This window comes from Triturus cristatus, chromosome 12 (genome assembly GCF_964204655.1).
Source record: "Triturus cristatus chromosome 12, aTriCri1.1, whole genome shotgun sequence".
Classification (NCBI taxonomy): domain Eukaryota; kingdom Metazoa; phylum Chordata; class Amphibia; order Caudata; family Salamandridae; genus Triturus; species Triturus cristatus.
Window position 1 is genome coordinate 788,383,792 of NC_140595.1, and position 20,291 is coordinate 788,404,082.

General features: G+C 44.1%; 1 protein-coding gene across 1 annotated transcript in view; it reads right to left on the bottom strand.

Moving 5' to 3' along the window:
* Positions 1-496: 496 nt before the first annotated feature.
* Positions 497-20,291, bottom strand: part of LOC146782847 (uncharacterized) — a 263,565-nt gene continuing 243,770 nt past the window's right edge. The window contains exon 5 of the mRNA XM_085637254.1: positions 497-885. Within this exon, the coding sequence (XP_085493380.1) occupies positions 497-885 (389 nt within the window). The remainder of the gene's footprint in view (positions 886-20,291) is intronic.

Sequence of the window (20,291 nt, forward strand, 5' to 3'; positions counted from 1 at the left end):
AAGGCAAAGTAAACGGTTACAGTTTCCTTCACCTTTATCAATTCTTTCTTTTTTGGCCTGATTTGTGGTAAAGAGATTCCACATGCATGCATACAACACTCCAATATCACGCTGACTGTGTATCCTTGCCCTTGAACCTGTACGGTTAGGTTGATGCTACACAAATACCACAGGAAAGCAGCCGAAAACCCTCTCCCCCAAGAAAAAAACAAAGACCTTTCCTTTTGCAGCATTGATGCTACAAAGGATCTGCTTAAAGTATCACCTAGTGCACTAGTTAATAAGTTGCTTCCAAGAAAGCTGACATACAACAGGATGTGATAGGACAATGGAGTAGAAGATAAAACAAACATTTTAAGGGAAACATATTTTATTTTTCTGTGAAAAATGTGTATCCAACCCTCAGGAATGCGAAAGAAAACCACAATAAGATTACCACTGACACTTCAAAACTATACAATCAATTAAATGTACTCCATTGTTGCTTAACAACTTATTACACTGTATTGTTCATCTTGGAGTAACAGATGAAGGGTAATCTGACTCCACAACACTCATCCTCCCAGGTGAAGTTTTTTCCTGGTGCTCTGGAGACCATCCCACATCTTTCCGAGGGTGGGTTACTCGGCTCTCCTTTCCCCCAGTAGCTGAAGTCCAATGGTTCGTCATCCACCCAGTACCAGTACCCCCAGACTCGGCTCCGGCGCAGTCCAATCCAGACACCAGGGGCTGAGTCTGGATACACGAGCAGCTTGGAGATCGCCCACTGGATGTCTGCTACGGGAATACTGGCAAGGTCGGTGTATGTCGACATGCAATGATTGCGTGACTCAGTCCATGACATCCTCTCCCTGACGAGATGGAGGTTACAGGACGAGCAGTTTCCTGAAAGGAGAGAGATTGTTGATTAGTGACTGGTACTCACAATGCAGATAGGAAAAAGAGAAACATTCACTCAGCCCAGCGTCAGACTATATTCAATTTCAGATGATAATTGAGTGGTACACTGCACCAGGGTTAAAGGGTGGCCGGGGATATTGAAATACACGCCCCTCCTAATCAGTCTAATTGACCCGTAAAATTGCAAGAAGTGTCTTTCTGCATGGCAAGCTAAAGTACAGAAGCAAATCACAATCCCTTGCTAATTAGTTTTGTCAATTACCCACATAGGAATAAAGAGACAGTTGCATTATCAAACTTGAGGTTTTGCCCTAATAAAGGATTATGAATCGAATGGGACAAAATTAATCCAACAAAATCTTTCACCAAATTTATATTTGGAAATGAAGGAAAGTTTGATAGCTACCAGAAAATGCTGCCCCAATGGAAGTAATGAATTGCACTGAGGGGATCTGCTTGTCGACCTGCAGTATTCTGACAACTAACAAATACCATTAGGATACTCTCACTCATAGATGGTTAAATTCTGCATGCCTGGTGGCCCACAGACACCTTAGATCCATAAGCAAAGCCTTTTCCCCTTTATATAGAGGACATTAGAATGGCTAGAAAGTCATATAAAGTGGTCTTGGAGCAGCACAAGTAGGATATGCAGGGCGGCTTGGGAAGGCATGGAAGTATCAGTGCAATCTAGGGACAATAAAGCTTTCTAGGAAGTTGTCAACCAGCCACACTTCACTGAACCCAACAAACCTAAGATAGAATGCCATAGATCTGCTGAACAGTGGGTAACTCACTTTTCAAAGGCATTTGACCCAGAGAGTGTTTCCTTGCACCAGACAGGCTATCCAGATCCACCAATTTTTTATGTTGAAGGCGCTATTAGTCTAAGCAATAAAATGGATATCCAAGACGTGTCTAAAGCCATTCTAAGAAGCCCTGAAGGCAAAGCTCCTGAACCGGGTGGCATACCCATTGACATATTTAGGCAGAACCTCCGTTAGACATATCATCCTTACGGTGGTGTTTCCCCCAATATTTTACCTTTTGCCTCTCATTTCTGTTGATTATTTTGTTGGCCTTGGAACTCTGAGCACTTTATCACTACTGATCAGAGTTAAAGTGCGTGTGCTATGCGGTCCGCCTGAACTTGCACAAATCCCTCGTGTCCTCAAGCAACCTTTTGACTGTTAGTGAGTTCAAAGGACTATTTTTTAATTAACCTTTAAAAATTCATATGTCGACTTTTACTGATTGAATGTTTGCTGTTTTGGTCTCATTTTGTTTAGATAAATATTCTCTATTTTTCTAAACCCATGTGGAGTCTTTTTGTGGTGCATTCATTGCTCTACTGTGTGTGTTTGTTGCATAAATAATTTACTCATTGTCTTTATATTTAAAGCTACCAGAGGGTGAGCATAGGTTATCTTATTGTGTATCTAAATTACTCTGACTTGAGTGGTGGTTCCTGCTTGGCCTGGGTGCATACCTCAGTCAACAAAGAATCCATCCCATTTCTAACACCCTCCCTTTCTGGGCATTGTTAATAACCAATGTGCTTTGAGTTGCAATAAAGGGTGACTTGCCGAAACCAAGGAGAAAATCCATAATACTCCCAATTCTTAAAAAGGGCGATAGGAACCAACCTACTTGCTGTCACCCCATATTCTTACTGGATTCCACCTCTAAATTACTATGAAGGTTATTCTTCAGAAACTGGAGGACTCAGCAGAACATAATAACCTATCTTCTATTAATTGGGAAATATGTCAGACCCAGGACTGGTTCCTTACAGAGTGCCTTTATGGACCTCTCCTGTGCCTTTGACATGGTGAATAGGGAGAAGCTATTGGATTTGATGGGCAAAATGGGCATTGACAACCCCTTGCTGGATTTACTTAACTGCCTGCATTGGGGAACGGTTGTGAAAGTATGCGTTGGCCAAGATGGGTAAGGTACCTCTTTTATCAGGTCTAATTGAGGTGTTAGGCACGGATGTATTTTAGCCCCTTTTTTACTTTAATTTTATGTCATGTGGATTTGCCCAAGTCTGGGAACGATTCCATCCCAGTACATGCAGGTGACGCTGTTCTCATTGCCAGTATGGAAAATAGTCTCCAAATTTTGCAGGGTTCTTTTATTAGTTTTATGAATAGTCTCAGTTTAAAAGTGAGTCACCAGAAATCCTAGGTTTGATCAGCGGCCCTAAAAATGCAAAATCAAAAAATGACTTGATAGCTGAGACCACAGTTTCTAAGGTCAAATATTTTAATTTTTTATGTATTATATAGGACTCCAAGCTAAAGTGGGTTGACCTTTAAATTGAAGAGGTCAGAAAAGTTTTATGGCTTCCAAAGCAATATTTAGGTTCCAAGAAACACTGATTCACAAGCCTAAAAAAGAGATTATCCAGCCTTATAGTGGCACATTTATCTCTGTTGGCACTTATGGGGCTCTACTAATCCGGGGAATTTGCAACTTTCAAAAAAATATATTTTTCTAATGGCTGCTATCAGTCTCAAATAGTACTGCTAGCCACACTTTTCACTCAGAATTTGGTTTACCCTACATCGAAGACTCTGTTAGAATTGCACCCCTACTTCTGTGGCTAAAGATCTGGTGCACCAGCGGAACACAATTCTCACCTTTGACACTTGAGAGCTAATTTACTTTGGATTACATGGATAAAATCTCTTGGTTAATCTATGACAAACATGTTTTTATTGAAATGTGGATTACATTTCTTTTTTGCTTACCGAAACAATTGATAATAACTCCAAAACCTATGTTAAAAATTTGTTTTTCAGGTATATATATGTGAACTTCAGGTGGCTTTTGCAGAAGAAATGTATATATTATCAGGTATTTCAAGATTCCGACTATAACAGGGCTTGAGCCATATTTAGGTGGATAGCTAATAATGAATACAGATTGTATCTCACCCTTTTTAGATTATGCACTGTGCACTTTTTTGTAGCTTTCTCCCAGCTAGGATCCTGGTTTCCTTTTTGCCATGTTGTTCATGCTACAATATGTCATCTCAGGCTACGGCACAATTCATGTTATTTTGTAACTTTATAGCCTACTCAGGACATAATCCCTGTGTTAAACAACTTTTACCACGAAAAGTTTTCCCCGCAGGGAATTACAACACGGTTGTTACAACGACCGCGTTGTAACCACGCATACAATTACTCCACAACGACTTGCAGAGCAGGCAGAAGGTGTTGGATTTAAAATCCAACACCTTCCCTACTGTCCGCACAGACTGGAGTTGGAATAGTAAATTATACTATTCCAACATCCAGCGCCCCCCCCTCCGCAAGTCGTTGTTACGACTTGCGGGGTAACAGTATGCGTGGTTACAACGTGGTCGTTGTAACGACCGCATTGTAATTCCCTGTGCCGTAGCCTTGAACAACTTCTGTGCAGCACTTTCCATTTCTTTCAGCCAATCCATTCTCCATATGAGCAACAATTAGCCACTAAGTCCTTTGAATCTGGAGGCCAGTTTTGCAAACAAATATTGCTTTCCTCTCTCCCCACTGCTCTCAAAATTAAATGTCTCAGCTCACCTTCTTCCCGGAAGTCCTCTGACTTACGTTCACGTTCAACACGGATGCTTCCGATTGTGTGGAGGGAATCACGACGCAGACCGGAAGTGTGGCAGACTCCATTGAGGCGGTCAGCAGTCTAGTTGTTCAGCTGGCTGCATAAATGGGGATGCTCGCCCAGACGCGCAGCGGACGCGCTTAAAGGTACGAGTTACAGTGGAGATCAGTTTACGAAGCACCTGGCAAAGGGCTTCTCGCACATTTACTGCTTAAGAATTGTTACCTGCTGCAAATCTGTTTTATGATCATCACTTTTTCTATGCTCACAACTTGCTTTTTAAACTTCACAATATTCGCCGCATATCTTGATATTTAAAAAATGACACTGCACTCACTGCAATCACTTGGTCGTCAAGCGTCTTCCCCGGTCCACCACGGACGCTTCCGATTGTGTGGAGGGAATCACGACGCAGACCGGAAGTGTTGCAGACTCCATTGAGGCGGTCAGCAGTCTAGTTGTTCAGCAGGCTGCATAAATGGGGATGCTCGCCGAGATGCGCAGCAGACGCGCGCAGCGGGCGTGCCGCAGGCGTGCAAAGGCGCGCCTAAGGCAAGCGTGTCTGCGCCCATCCGCGCTTGGACCGGGCCCAGGGCCACGAACCCTGGCCCAATCAACCCAGTCAAGTCCAAAACGATTTTATCCTACTCCAGTACCCAGCTGAAAGATATTGGCCACACCACTAACACCCCTTCCTGCCCTCACCCCCACTCCTGCTCATTAGAAAGTAATGCAACCTTCAGCTGTACTTCCTGCCCCTTTACGCTTAATATTTATAACATCTACAACAACTCAGGAGACACCCAGACCCGACGAACTCACACCAAACGGGATGACATAGACTCTGCGCTCATAAACTCACGATCACTTCCCAAACACAAATATGAATTAGTGGACTTCCTAACTAACCATAACTTAGACATCTTATTCATAACAGAAACCTGGGGAGACCCATTGTCTGGTCCAGATTTCTGTACCGCAACCCCAGAAGGGTACTGTGTAGTTAGGCAGGACAGTAACAACAAGAAAGGGGGTGGTCTGGCAATAATGCATCGAGACAAATATTTGGTTAGGACAGAGACAATCCCCACCACAACATGTGAAGCTGTAACATTTACCATAAAGCTCAACCACTCTCAATCCTTCAAAGGAACCCTCCTATACCATCCCCCAGGCCTGCGAGCGGGTTTCCTTTCCACCCTGGGCAGCCTGCTGGAACCCGTAGCAGGGGAAGCGGACTTCACCATCTTAGGTGATTTCAATTTCCATCTAGAAAACCTTGACGACAAGGATACGGTCACCTTGCTCACAGAATTGGATGCTATCAACATCCGGCAATTGGTTTACCAGCCCCACGCACAAAGCCGTTCACACGCTGGATGGGCTTTTCACAAATAATACAAACCTATCACTAATTAAAACTATACCCCTTTCTTGGACTGATCATTGGGCAGTCTTCTTCAGCATTCTGGCAAATAAAACTCCCCCCCACACATACCTATAAGGCCTACTCAATTTAGAGCCTGGAGTTGAGTAGAATCAGCTGCTCCTTAATACTCACCTGTCATTATCTAACTATGATCCTACACCGGACCCTACACTAGCCTCCTCCAAATACTTAGATTGGCTGCATAATGCCTTTAAAGCACTAGTACCTATGAAAAATCTCTCTAAAAACAGGACTACCCCGTAAGCCCCTTGGTTCTCTGACGCCCTTAGATTGGAAAAACAACGCTGTAGGAACCTAGAGAGACACTGGCGCAGAGACTACAACATCACCAACAAAGCTCGCTATAAAGATGCTATCGCCCAAAATAAACAGCTCCTTATTGCAGAGAAAAGCAAACATTACACCAATCAAATAGAAGCGGCCCAAGACTCCACTAAACGACTCTTCCAGGTAGTCACCAAACTATCAGGATCCACAGTTAACCACCCACCAGCACCCACCCAGGACTTGTGCAATGCCCTGGCCATCGCATTTCAAGACAAAGTCAGCAAAATATACGATAACTTCACCATGCAACCTAAATGATTACCCAACCCCCCGACAATAATGACAATTCTCCTTCCTTTTTGCATTTCCATCAAGTCTCATCCAAACAGATCAATGACCTCATCCTAACCATAAAGTCAGGCTCCCCAACAGACCCATGTCCAGCCTCGGTACCAAAACTCATTCCTGATCTACTAGCCCCTAACCTCACAGACATCTGCAATGCCACGTTTAATGCCGGTGTCTACCCCACAATTTGGAAAAAGGCAACTATTAAACCTTTGCTGAAGAAGCAGCATCTTGACCCGCTTGACACAAAAAACTATCGATCCATCACGAGCCTCCCCTTCCCAGCAAACGTTTTTGAAAAAGTAATGAATACACAACTAGCTCATTACATTGAAGAAAACAATCTCCTGGATGAGACACAATTTGGCTTTAGGAAAGGCCACGGTACAGAAACCGCCCTCATCAAAGCGGCAGACGAAATCAGAGCCACTCGAGGCCAAGGTGGAGCAGCAGTTTTGATACTGCTGGATCTATCAGCAGCTTTTGACACGGTCGACCACGCCACTCTGATCAACCGTGTCTCAAACATGGGCATCAAACTAAAGGCCAAAGAACTACTGGCCTCGTTTCTATCCAACCGCACTTAGCTAGTGTGTCTCTGCGAATATAATTTCTCTCCATTCACCCTCCCGTGTGCCATAGGGATCATCCTTAAGTCCGACACTGTTTAATACCTATGTGTCGGACCTAGCCACGGTCATCAAGGCTCATGGGATGGGGCTGACATCCTACGCCGATGACACACAGCTGGTGCTTGCAATCAACAACGACGGAGGAGCAATTGAGGCCTGTTTTCAAACTGGTATGCTCTCCATCAGCTCCTGGATGGCTAAGAATTGCCTAAAGCTATACTCAGACAAAACGGAGGTAGTGATCTTTGAGAAATTACATCCAGCATGGTCCCCTACATGGTGGCCAACCACACTGGGACTCCCACCCCCCCCCCGCCCCAGTACCGAAAGTAAGAAACCTAGGGGTCATGTTCGATGACAAACTGGCATTCTCAGCTCACACCAACGCCATTGTCTCGTCATCCTTTTACACTCTCAGAATGATCAAAAAACTATTACCATTTCTCCCTTCAAGTGCAGGAAAAACAATGGTCAGCACCCTGGTAATGTCTAAAATCGACTACTGCAACGGCCTGCTCATTAACGCCCAGAAAAAGATCACCAATCAACTACAGATCGTGCAGAATGCTGTCGCCAGATTAATAACAGGCACCCCCAAGTATAATTCAATCTCCCTGGTGGTTCGGAGTTTGCACTAACTACCGATAATAAGCCGATTTAAATTTAAGGCCCTCTGCATTGCCTTCAAGGCCATTCTCAATACCGGACTGGACTTTCTGAAGAAAGCCTTCTGTGCTCATGTGCCTAGTCGAACCTTACGTTCTTCAACTGCCAACCTTCTGATGGTCCCCCGCACAAACAAGGTTTCCTGGGGTGACAAGAGATTCACTGTCGCCACTGCCAAACTGAGGAACTCCCTCCCTCAGCAAATCAAATCCTGCCCAACGCTACCTTCCTTCAGGAAACTAATTAAAACCTGGCTTTTCAACCAATGAGCATCCTACCATACGACTACTCCCTCTTCAGTCCGTAGCGCCGAGACACCCAAGGGTATTTGCACGCTCTACAAATTGCTTAAATAAATAAATAAATAAATACTGAGGCACTCTTCCCATGCTTCTGCGGTGCACAAAATTGAGAGGGCGTGCCAGAATTCAACACCGGCTTACGAACATAAATTTCAACTTGCACGCTTGTACATAAAAACAGGCTCCAGCCCACTAGGGCTCACTTCAGTAAAAGGACTTTATTTTGGCTACAGGTGACGCATTTCGACTACCTCCGCAGTCTTTTTCAAAACAATTGTAAGTTGCCATTTTGACTTTTTGTACACACATTTGGGTTTCAAAAATTGAAAGTGACAGTGCATTCCTAGCTTTAAAGTGAAATAGTGCAATTTAAAAAACTTGTCTGAAACCTAGTTGTACTGCATGGTTAATATCACAATGTAGACAACCCATAACAAATCATTCACATACAGCTGAGTATTTTATAAACACAAGTCTTAAAAAAGATTCTAATTTATATGTCACTTCTGGCAACCTAGAAATAGACTGCAGTGACCACTATTAAAGTGCATAGTGCAAAAGGTGCTATTTTTACATAGTGTAGGATACATAGGATGTGCAATCCATAGCAAAAAAAAAACAATACAACATTATTAAATTAATTGAGGGTTAAAAACGACCCCAATATGAAAATCAATATTCCAATGATTTTCACAGTTACTCCTACTTTTTATCCAGCAACAATGGGAATGTTTAACTCCAATCACATATCTACTCAAGAAATATAAATATTTACAGCTCAAGCACGTTCGTAAAATGTTATTTTTTATTTTTTCGAATTTAGGGATGAGAAATTAAAAGCACCTTAATGTGTTTTTAGTGTCCAGGGATGGGTAGTGTATAGGGATAGCAAGTAGTATTTATAGCTCAGGGATGGGGAGTGTATGGGGTATAAGGTGTGTTATGGGTTCAGGGATAAATATTTTATAGGGGTAGTAAGGAGTGTTTACAGCTCAGAGATAGGTAGAATTTCGGGGTAGTATGGAGTTTTAAAGCTCAAGGATGGACAGGGTATTGGATAGTTAGGTGTTTTATGGCTCATGGATGAGTAGTGTATGGGAGTGGCAAGGAGTGTTTAGGGCATAAGGATAAGTATTATATAGGGTAGCAATGTGTATCTGTAAGGGCTTGGGATGGCTATTTCGTAAAATTAAATTAAATAAGAATTACATTATAATTAATAATTATTATTTAAAATTTAATTTGACATAGCAGATATTTAGAATATATATATATATATATATACATATATATATTCACAGAAAAAACCATAGGTTTCAGGCACGTTATAGTTAGGAATTAGCATTTAAAAAACCTCAGAAATTCACTGAAAAAACCATAGGTTTCAGGGGTGTTATAGTTAGCTGGACTTTTCACTTGTACAAAACCATTGAAATTCCCCCGTTATAGTTAGTTCAGCTAACTATAACTCGCGCGCCCGCAATGCACTGCTGATGACGTCACATATTACATCACTCATAACATGGTCAGTGACATCACTCATGACATCACTGATGACATCTCAAATGACATGGTTTTTTCTGTGAATTTCAAAGGTTTTTTAAATGCTAATTTCTAACTATGCCTACAGAGATAGGACATGTGAAGAAAGAAGAAAGAAGAAAAAATGCACAGAAAGAAAAAAAAGAAGTGCAGAAAGAAGCAACAGAAGTCCTCAAAGACGAAGAAAAGTGCAGGAAGAAGGATAACATGCAGAAAGAACAAAAAGAAGAGCAGAAAGAAGCCTTGTTGCAAAATCATCCTGTACCCTCAACTTTTTCTGACGGATACTGGTGGTAACTGAGTCTGACTAACCAGTCCTAGAGCCAGTGCTATGTTAAAAGACACTTAGAATACAGTGAAAACACCTACATACACTAGGGAACATTATGCGTTGGGGTCCCCCTGTGATTAGCATGACCTCCTCTGTAAGCCCCTAGTATATAATAGGGCAGGGGGATTAAAACTACCTCTTAAAACAGGCCACAGGGCGTTTTTGCACACGTTAACTCAGGCCCCGTTCCCTCCCTTCACCACTGTGTAAACACGCCCTGTGTCCGTTTTTAGTTGGGAGATTAAGTTCATTTGAATCCTGAGGGTCCCTAGGGTCCAACTAGCCCACTAGGTACCTCCAGTAAGTGCCACAGAGCTGCGTTGCAGAGAGGTGTAAAAAGTGGCACGGCCTGGACCACCTCTCTGCAATTCAGCTCAGTGGCGCTTACTGGAAGCACTTGGTGGGCTAGTTAGCCCCCAGGGGCCCTCAGTATTGAAGGGAAATTATATCCCCAATTTAAAACGTGCCATAGTGCGTGTTTGCACACGTCACCTCAGGCCCTGTCCCCTCCCTTCACCACTGTGTAAACGTGCCCTGTGGCTGTTCTAAGTTGAGAGATTAAGTCCCCTTGAATCCTAAGGGTCCCTAGGGTCAAACTAGACCACTAGGTACCTCCAGTAAGCACCACAGAGCTGCGTTGCAGAGAGGTGTAAAAAGGGGCTTGGCCTCAGAACACCTGTCTGCAGCGCAGCTCCCTGGCGCATACTGGAGATGCCTGTTGGGCTAGTTGGCCCTCAGGGACCCTCAGTATTGAAGAGAAATTAATTCCCCAACTTACAATTCGCCAGGGGGCGCGTTTGCAGAGTGCTGCAAGGAGGGGGCGTGGCCTCCAGCATGATGCCAGTCTTTTATTTATTTAAATTTTTTAAGAAGGGGGGCTGTGTGGTTCCCCTTCTTATTCTAATTTATTGGCCCTGATGACCCCATCCCCCAGGGCCTGTCTCCTAATTATATTTTTTTGACGCCAATCCCCAGGGCCGGCCGCTATTTTTTATTATTTTTAAAAAATATATATTTATAGACACACCTAGGACATGCTGGTACCTATCACCATGACGATTTGCGTGATATTCATTAAAAGGCGACTATGCATACAATGAATCCACGTGGAATGTATTTACTCCACTAGTGAAGCTCTGACATGTCTGATGCCCTACCGTGCCTAATCCCGGTAGACACCCTTGTCGTTTATTTATACAAACATGGGTAGCTATTGACGGGCTCATTTAATACACATGCACACCAAGCCATTCAAAGGGGATTCGACAAAAATTCGACCAAAACTATGCAAGAAACCCCCCTCACGGTTAATAAAACACACATCCACTGCCGGATGTGTAATACTTTTTATTTTACTCTCTGGAAAGGGGACGAACATCACTTGGGAGTCACAGCGCGCTCCTGGCAGAGCCCAATGCTGTGTTACACCCACCATTGCCTGCTGAGTGCCACACACCTCTGTGTTGTATTCCACTAGCTAGTGCATATGCTATGACACTCTCTAGCCCATGTGCACTGTAACACCACCCCGTGAATATGTCATGCCACACTTGTCTTCGCACGGGTTATATTGCCCCATCTAATGTGCCTTCCTCGATGCCTATGTTATAACGCACAGTGCTATGCCATACATATTACAATCTGGGATCCATATCTTTGTCACAGTGCATATGAAACGTTACACTCCCCAGCACATATTTTATATTACAACTTTAGAGACTAGTTAGGTTACACAACACTGCCCTGTGCATATTACACTCAAAGGCGCATATCGCATAGCACGCGCTAGTGCCTGTGCTATCTCGCGCTCTCCAATGAATCTGTAATTAATTGCGCACAATGTATTGCATATTATATTTCACGCCCGGTTCATCTTATATCACACTTTTTGGTGCATAGTTTATACCATACACTATATCTAGTTTTCATTTTCAATCGTGCTCTCAGGACTATGTTCTATATAACACTGTGTTCACCTACCCTTTTCACGGGCATTACATTTTGCGATAGGGGGTGGAGGGTCAGGGGGTGTTTCTGCCAAGTGAGCCCGGAGTCACAGTCACAAACGTCCTCTTCTTCCTGAATAAAAGTGAGATTATGCTGCATACTTGTTCATATTTTAAGTAGTTCGCACAGACACACGTTTTAAAAACAATAACGTTCCTAATACCCGCCTTCTCTGAACAGTTAGCTTGCTGCCCCATCCCCCTCCTCCCTATCCTCTGTTGTGTGAATCCATGGACTAGCCTCCTCCCTCCTGCCATGCATGGTCTGATGTGCTGCCACTGCCCTCAATTTAGTATGATGTACCAGTCCACTCCTCCTGCCCTCCATTGCCCAATTCTATGCCCTATCATTGACCTCCTGCTTAAACTCTGTGCTTAGCTTGCTGCCCCTATTCTCCTTCCCCCTGCCCTCCGATGTCTTTGTGAATGCCCCTGTTCCATCCTTTTTGCCCACCATGTTCCATGGACCTGCCACTCCTATCTACTCTGAGTGTTCTGTTGAGCTGCCACTCCCCTCCCACCTGCCTAGCATTGTCAGATGACTGTAACCTGTCCCTGCCACCTCCACCCTGCCTGTCCACATGCCATGCCCCTATCCTCTTCCTCCTGTCCTACATGGTCCATTGTACTGCCACACCCTTCTGCCCTCCCTGGTTTGTTGTGCTGCAACTGCTCCTCCTGCCTGCCCCGTGCGGTCTGTTGTGAGGCCCCTTCCCCTGAACTTTCTTGTCTGTGCACAGGTCCTGACCCTCCCTTCTATCCTCCATCGTCCTTTGTGCATGCCCCTGCACCCTCCTTCTTGCCCATCATAGCCATTGTGCTGCCACTAGCCCTCCCACTTGCCATGCATGGTCTTCTGTGCTGCCATGGCCCCTCCCACCTTCCCTGTGTGGTCAGTTAGCTGCCCCTGACCCCCTCCCACCTTCCCTCCATGGTCTGTGTGTATGCCATCACAGTCTCACTGTTGCTCTTCATGGTGTGTCTTGCTTCTAGTGCCCATCCTGCCTGACCTCCATGGCTATCTTGCTGCTCCTGCCCTGCCCCCTTGCCCCCAGCCCTCTGTTTACATGTGCAGACCCCTACTCCCTCCCTCCTGGCTTGTCTGTTCCATTGTAATGCCCCTGATCCGTCCCCCCTGCCCTTTATGGTCTGTTATGCTGCAGCTTTCTCTCCTGTCTGTCCATTATGGTCAGCTAGCTACCATTGCCGCTTGCCCCTCTGTTCTCTGTTGTCCATGTGCATGGTCCTGTCCCCTCCCTCTTGCTTTCTATGGATTGTTGTGCTGCACTCCCGTCCCGCATGCCCTGTGTGGTGTATTGTGCTGCTGCAAACCCTGATGCCTGCCCTGCAGGGTCAGTTTGGTGCACCTCTCCATGTCCCTCCTGTCCTCTGTTATCCAAGTCCATGTCCCTACCCCATTTCCTTCCATGATCCAATGTACCATACTTGCGAACATTTTGAACTTGGTAAGAGGGAGATTTTGAAAAAAAACTGGGGTATTGATTTTCCCCTTTGAGTTACATTGAAAAAGAGGAGATTGTAGACAGGAGACAGATCAAATAAAGCCCATTTGAGCTTAAAACATTGGAAGTTTCCTGGCTGAATCGGGTCTTTTGGCATGTATGGTTGTACTACCATTGCCTCTTCCTTCTGCCCACAATGGTCTATTACATTACCACAGCCTCTCTTGCAAGTCCTGTATTGTTGGTTTGTTGCCCCTGCCCCCTTTCCACTGCCCTCCATAGTCTGTTGTGCTGCCACGGCCCTTCCTGCCTGCTCAGTGTGGTTAAATTGTTGCCTTTGCACCCTCCTACCTGCCTTCAATTTTCAGAGTCCGTGCCCCTGGCCTCTGCCTCTCAACAGTATCCTAATGAACAACTAGATTGCTAACATTCTATATTTATTACAAAAGTGTGGAACGCCTGACGTCATCTTGATGTAATCAAAACTGTAATACCTAGAGCATTTCCTTTAGAAATTACATATTTGAGAGGGTCTTATTGGCATCAAAATTATGGTTAGTGCTCTAAAAGACTAAAATAAGGACATATTTTCTGAGTTTCCAAATAGCGACAAAGCACTTTTAAATTATTTGTTATCTTTATGTTTTTTTATCCAGTTGGTCACTTGATTAAATGTTGCACTTAAGGGAGAGGATGTGGTGTTACTTCCAGAACTGCAGACTTTGCAACTGGGGGACCAGGTTGGAGTTTCTGCTTCAGCTCGACATTCTGTGATTCTGGTCAAATCACTTAGTCTCCCCATGTCTACAACCAAAATGAATTTGTTCTTGTGTGATGTAACCAATGATCATGTAAAGCACTCCAATACCTGACAAGTCTGCACTATATAACACTGCAAAAACACAAAATAATAAGTGTTTTGCACACTTCTGTCATTGGGCTATATTTGGGCTACATCTGGGTGATTTTGGACTACATTTGGGCTCTTTTGTCTCCGGTGGCCATCTTGGGAGATTTATTTGTTATGAAGTTTCCTAATATCCTCATGTACTGCAGTCTTCTCAGTAGGAAATGCTTTCAGTTTTTTACTTTGATTCCATCATGAAGGTATTCAGATATGTCACACATTTGCCATAAATTCTGAATGTTAGCACTGTAGTTGCTCATTAGATCACTGTAGTAAAACTACTGTTCACCATGGAAGTCTGCTCCTGGTATTAAAAGTGCATGTTTCAGTCTGCATGTCAGAATTTTTTAATGAAATAGAAGAGGATTTGAGAAGTCACTCAAAATGTGCCCTCATTTTCTTTCTTCAGCATTAATCATAATTTCTATGGCAAAATGAACCCCCTCATTGTGTTCCTTTTTAAATTAAATGTTTTAAGTGTTACCAGTTTATTCCAATCAAGATGGCTTCAGGTGTGCCATACTTTTGTCATAATGAAGACAGTAAGCACTCTAGTTGTTTTTAAGAACACTCTGGGACATTCTATCATTGGGCTATACTTGGGCTACGTCTGGGTGATATTTGGGCTACATTTGGGCTCTTTTGTCTCTGGTGGCCATCTTGGGAGACTTATTTGTTATGAAGTTTCCTAATTTCCTCATTTACTGCAGTCTCCTCAGTAGGAAATACTTTCAGCTTTTTACTTTGATTCCATCAAGAAGGCATTCAGATGTGTCACACATTTGCCATAAATTCAGAATGTTAGCACTCTTTTTGCTCATTAGATCACTGTAGTAAAGCTACTGCTCACCAGGGAAAACTGCTGCTGGTATTGAAAGTGCATGTTTCAGTCTGCATGTCAGAATTTTTTAATGAAATAGAAGAGGATTTGAGAAGTCACTCAAAATGTGCCCTAATTTTTCTTTCTGCAGCACTAATCATACTTTTTATGGAAAAATGAACCCCCTCATTTTGTTCCTTTTTAAATTAAATGTTTTAAGAGTTACCACTTTAATCCAAGCAAGATGGCTTCAGGTGTGCCATATGTTTATCATTGGTAGGACTGTTAGCGCTCTAGTTGTTCTTTGGAACACTCTGGGAAGCTGCAGTAGAACACAAAGGAATCAACTGACAGTCTCTGCCCTTGGTGGATGTACATGTTTTACTGAGAATGTCAGACTTCATTCTCACATGACTGAGAAAGATAATGTGATTTTACAGAAAATAAGCTCTCAGTTTAGCTTATAGATCACCTTCCAAACCTCTGTGGGAAAAGCATGAGAAAATATTTTTCTCTCAATCATGATATCCCAGCAGAAGGCTTTTTCACATGGTGAAATCACCTTAGAACATACCACAATTCCTAAAATGAGTATGGTACCATCAACAAATGATTTATAATGTAACTAAAGTCTTAAAACCTTCTATTAACTGCAATGCTTTTTAATGAGGTGCTATCATGTATATTGGTCCCAAGATGGCTGCCAACACTTCTTGGATGAAGTGCTGACAGCCAATCAGATCTCAGGATGTAATGTGTGGTTAGGCTCCGCCCACATATATATATGATTTTACTTTTGATTTTCTCAGGAACTACTGAACAGATTGACACCAGACCTGCAAAAGGCACTTCCCTGACCTGAGGACTACCTCTCTGCCAAATTTCAAGTAATTCTGTTCAGCCGTTCGGGCTGTACCTTGGACTAAAGGTCCCTATAGAAAATTGCATGGGGAAAACGCGTTTTGGGACCCCCCTTTTTTCTCAGCCCCCGCTTGACGAATCCCCCCGAGACTTTCAGGGTAGGAGCGGAGCAGAGCGCCCCACCTATTTTTAAACTTTCGCGAGGATTCGTCAACCGGCGCCAAAGTTATTCTAAATAGAATGTTGCGGATTTCCTATGGAAACACGGTCCTAACTATAACTATCTACTGGCGACCGCCAGTAGATAATATATTTAATTTGACCTAACAGATATTTAGAAAAAAAAAAAAATATATATATATATATATATATATACATATATATATAGATGTATATATTTGTCCGAACTTGCCCACATTTAGAGGTGCACAAAGGCAGGCGGACCGAAATATAAAAAGAGTCCTTTATTCTGCAACACAAGCAGCGCACTGAAACATTTCCTTTTTGATGTCCCAACACGTTTCGGAGCTCCTGCTCCTTGCTCACGGGAATGCGCCAGCAGCAACAGAAAACCATGTGTCCCTCATAGCTTTATACCGCCCTTAGAAACAGTAGATATTTGCACATTTCCGAAATTGTGAGTACCCATACTAGCATGAGAATTATATGCCATTTTTCAAAATGACTTATTTTTTACACGTTGTCTTTCATTGGGAAGGCAGAAATGCATCGAAAGTCAATAGGTAATAGCAGCTGCTCTACAATTCTGTGGTGCCCTAAGTCTCCCAATAAAAATGGTACCTCACTTGTGTGGGTAGGCCCTATGGAAACCTAGCAAACCTATATATTTTTGAAAACTAGACACCCAGGGGAATCCAGGATGGGGTGACTTGACTGGCTCGCACCAGGTTCTGTTACCCAGAATCCCTTGCAAACCTAAACATTTGTCAAAAAAACAGATTTTCCTCAAATTTCTGTGGTGGAAAGTTCTGGAATCTGCGTGGATCCACAACATTTCACCCACCCTGCGTTCCATAAAGTCTTCCGAGAACAATGGTACCTCACTTGTGTGGGTAGGCCTAGGGCCCGCAACAGGAAATGGCCCAAAACGCAACGTGGACACATAGCATTTTCACAGTGAAAATTGACTCAATATGCCTCCGGGGAGGGGCAGAAAGACTGTGGTAATTATTTTTGGGGTGGGGACATTATCATGCCCATTCTGGGCAGCCCCCCTGAATTATAAAATAAATCCCTGGTGCCTAGTGGGCTTTCTGCCCCCCCCCCCGGGGGCAGATGAGGGGCTATTGCCCCATCAGCCCCTGGGGAGAGCAGAAAGACTGTTGCATTTTTTGGGGGGGGGCATTGGCCTGCCCATCTTGGACAACCCCAACCCCTACATCAATAAAAAAAAATCCCTGGTTTCTAATGGGCTTTCTGCTCCCCCCCCCCCCCCCCCCCAGGCTACTGCCCCCTTTTGCCCCTCAGGGAGGCAGAAAGACTGGAATTTCACTGGGGTGGGGACATTTCAAGCCCATTTTGGGCAGCCCCACCCCAACATCAATAAAAAAAATCCCTGGTTTCTAGTGGGCTTTCTGCCCACCTAGGGGGGCACATTGGGGGCTATTGCCCCTGTCTGCCCCCTGGGGGGCAGAAAGACTGACATTTCTCTGGGAGGGTGGGGGCATTGCCATGCCCTTTTTGGGCAGCCCCCGCCCTAACATCATTTAAAAAAATCCCTGGTTTCTAGTGGGCTTCCTGCACCCCTGGGGGGCAGATTAGGGGCTACTGCCCCCCGGGGGGCAGAAAGACTGACATTTCTCTGGGGGGGGCATTGACATGCCCTTTTTGGGCAGCCCCCACCCCAACATCAATAAAAAAAATCCCTGGTTTCAAGTGGGCTTTCTGCCCCTCTGGGGGGCAGATTGGGGCTACTGCCCCCAAATGCCCCCCAGAGGAGGCTTTAAGACTGTTGTGCCCAAAACAATATGAGGGGAGCAAAGGCCCTTGCGCAAGTGCTAGTGGGTGGATCCCTGCTTGGAGATCACCCTCCTGGGGGTGATCCCCAAGCAGGGATCCACTAGGCAAGGGTACCAATGAAAATGGGAGAATCTCCCCTTTCCAACGATACCCCTCCCATCTTTTTCGGTGCTCGGAGGGCTGAGATAGCCTCACAAGCACCGAAACTGAGAAACTGAAAATAAGTTTCAGTTTCGTTTTCATTGCAATGACAATAGCATGCCATGCAAGCGAACGTCATAGCAACGAAATGCAAAAATAGACCTGGGGAGGTTGGGTAAGCTCTTCCCCACCTCCCCAGGCAAAAAAAAATGGGAAATCCCTCTGCTCTCTGCAGCAGAGGGATTTTCTGAGCATGTGCTCATGACGGAATGGTTCCGTCATGAGCACATTATCACTGGTGCTTATGACGGAACCATTCCGTCATGAGCACCCAAAGGGTTAAAAAATATTTTTGCATCCATTCACAAAGGGGAAGGTGTCCCTTGGGGACCTCTTCCCATTTGTGAGTGGTTTACCACCTACTTGAAGTAGGTGGTAAACGGCGAGTGTTTTGCAACCACAAATGCGGTTGCAAAACAATGGTACATTCCATTGTGACACGCTATTAGGAAGGGACGCCCCTTCCTAATAGTGACTCGCAAATGCTATTTTGTGAGTCACCAACTGGCAAAATATCGTTTGTACATGCCAGGACCGTTTTTTGCAGTTGCAAACGGGACGATTTACCGTTTGCGACTGCAAAAAACAGTCTTAACTGGCCCTTAGTGTTGTGGAGATTTAAGAGCTGTCCTCACAGGCCAAGCTAACATTTTACAGCTGCTTGAGTAGTTGTATTTTCAAATTACAGCTAAGAAGTGCCGCAGAAGGCAGGAAAGTAGACAGAGCATTTTATCCCAACACAATGGCTCCAAGATAGCTATTATTTGCAAAGTGCTTAAAATACAATTTTAAGAAATCATTGTGATTTGCTCAAACCTTTCAAATGCAAAGTTTAATTTAAAGTATGAAAATGTGAAATCAGATTTCGCACCAAAATGTACTGTTAACTAAATATATATTGGAAACATACAGTGACAAAAAGACACAGAGGTTCATGAAGACCATGGTGGGTGGCTCGCCAGATCATCCCTAACCTCTTGGTCCCCGACTAAGGACCAGCCACCATCTCTAGAGGTCCCTGCCAACCTTTTCTGAAATCTCTGAGCTTATGGTGCATTCACTGATCCAGAAGAGGCTTTCATCGCACAGATTAATACTGTAGTAGGGCCGTTTATGTTTTTTATGCAATGCAGTAGCGGTGCAATTTTATTCTCATTGTATTCATGTATTGCCATTTATTCAGAGCGCGATGTTCTATAACATGTTGTGTACTGATAAATGGCCCTCACGGCACTGGGGTGGTGGGTTAGAATTCCAGATCAGTTGTTCCTTGGCGTAGAGTCCTGACTAGCCAGTCCGAGCTCATCATGGTCATCACTTGAAAAATAAGCGTTTATTCTGAACTTCAGTCATCGGCCTGGTTATGGCTACATATTGGCGACAAACGGACCCTATGCTGACTCCGATCATTGCCCATCAATGCACTCTTTCACGTTTTTGACAGCAAGTGCAGTGCTTCTGAGTCCTGGCTGGCGCTCCCTGAGACATTATGGACTCCGATCACGAACCTCTCAAGAGTCTTTCCTGGTGCGTTTCAAGGCACCCCATGTGGAGTGCTTTTGTGTGTGCCGGTGTTTTAATTGAGGCAGCTATGAGAGTGCTTGGTCCAGATCCTGACGTGTGAGCCTTGTTTCAGTGTGAGGCTTGTCCTGAGCTGGCATGCAAAGTGTGTCGCTTCAGCTGCAGAGGAGGTTCTGACATAATTTGAGGTCCAAAGCATCGACCATCTTAGTGCACTCTGTTTCTAATACAGACTTGAACACTTGTTCGCTTTTCGGCAGCTTATTCAATTTCAACTCCACAAGCAGCAACTTCGTTCCACCCATCCAATAACTACTTCTCTACACACATAAACAGCAATGCATTCTGGTGAGTTATACAGTTATTTTTCCTCTAAATGTATGTACTGCCTTTTCAGTCTTGGTTTGGCAAACCACCGGTGAAATTAACTTGCCATAATTTTTAGAAACTTTGTCCTTCTTTAAAATATTTGAACTTGACTA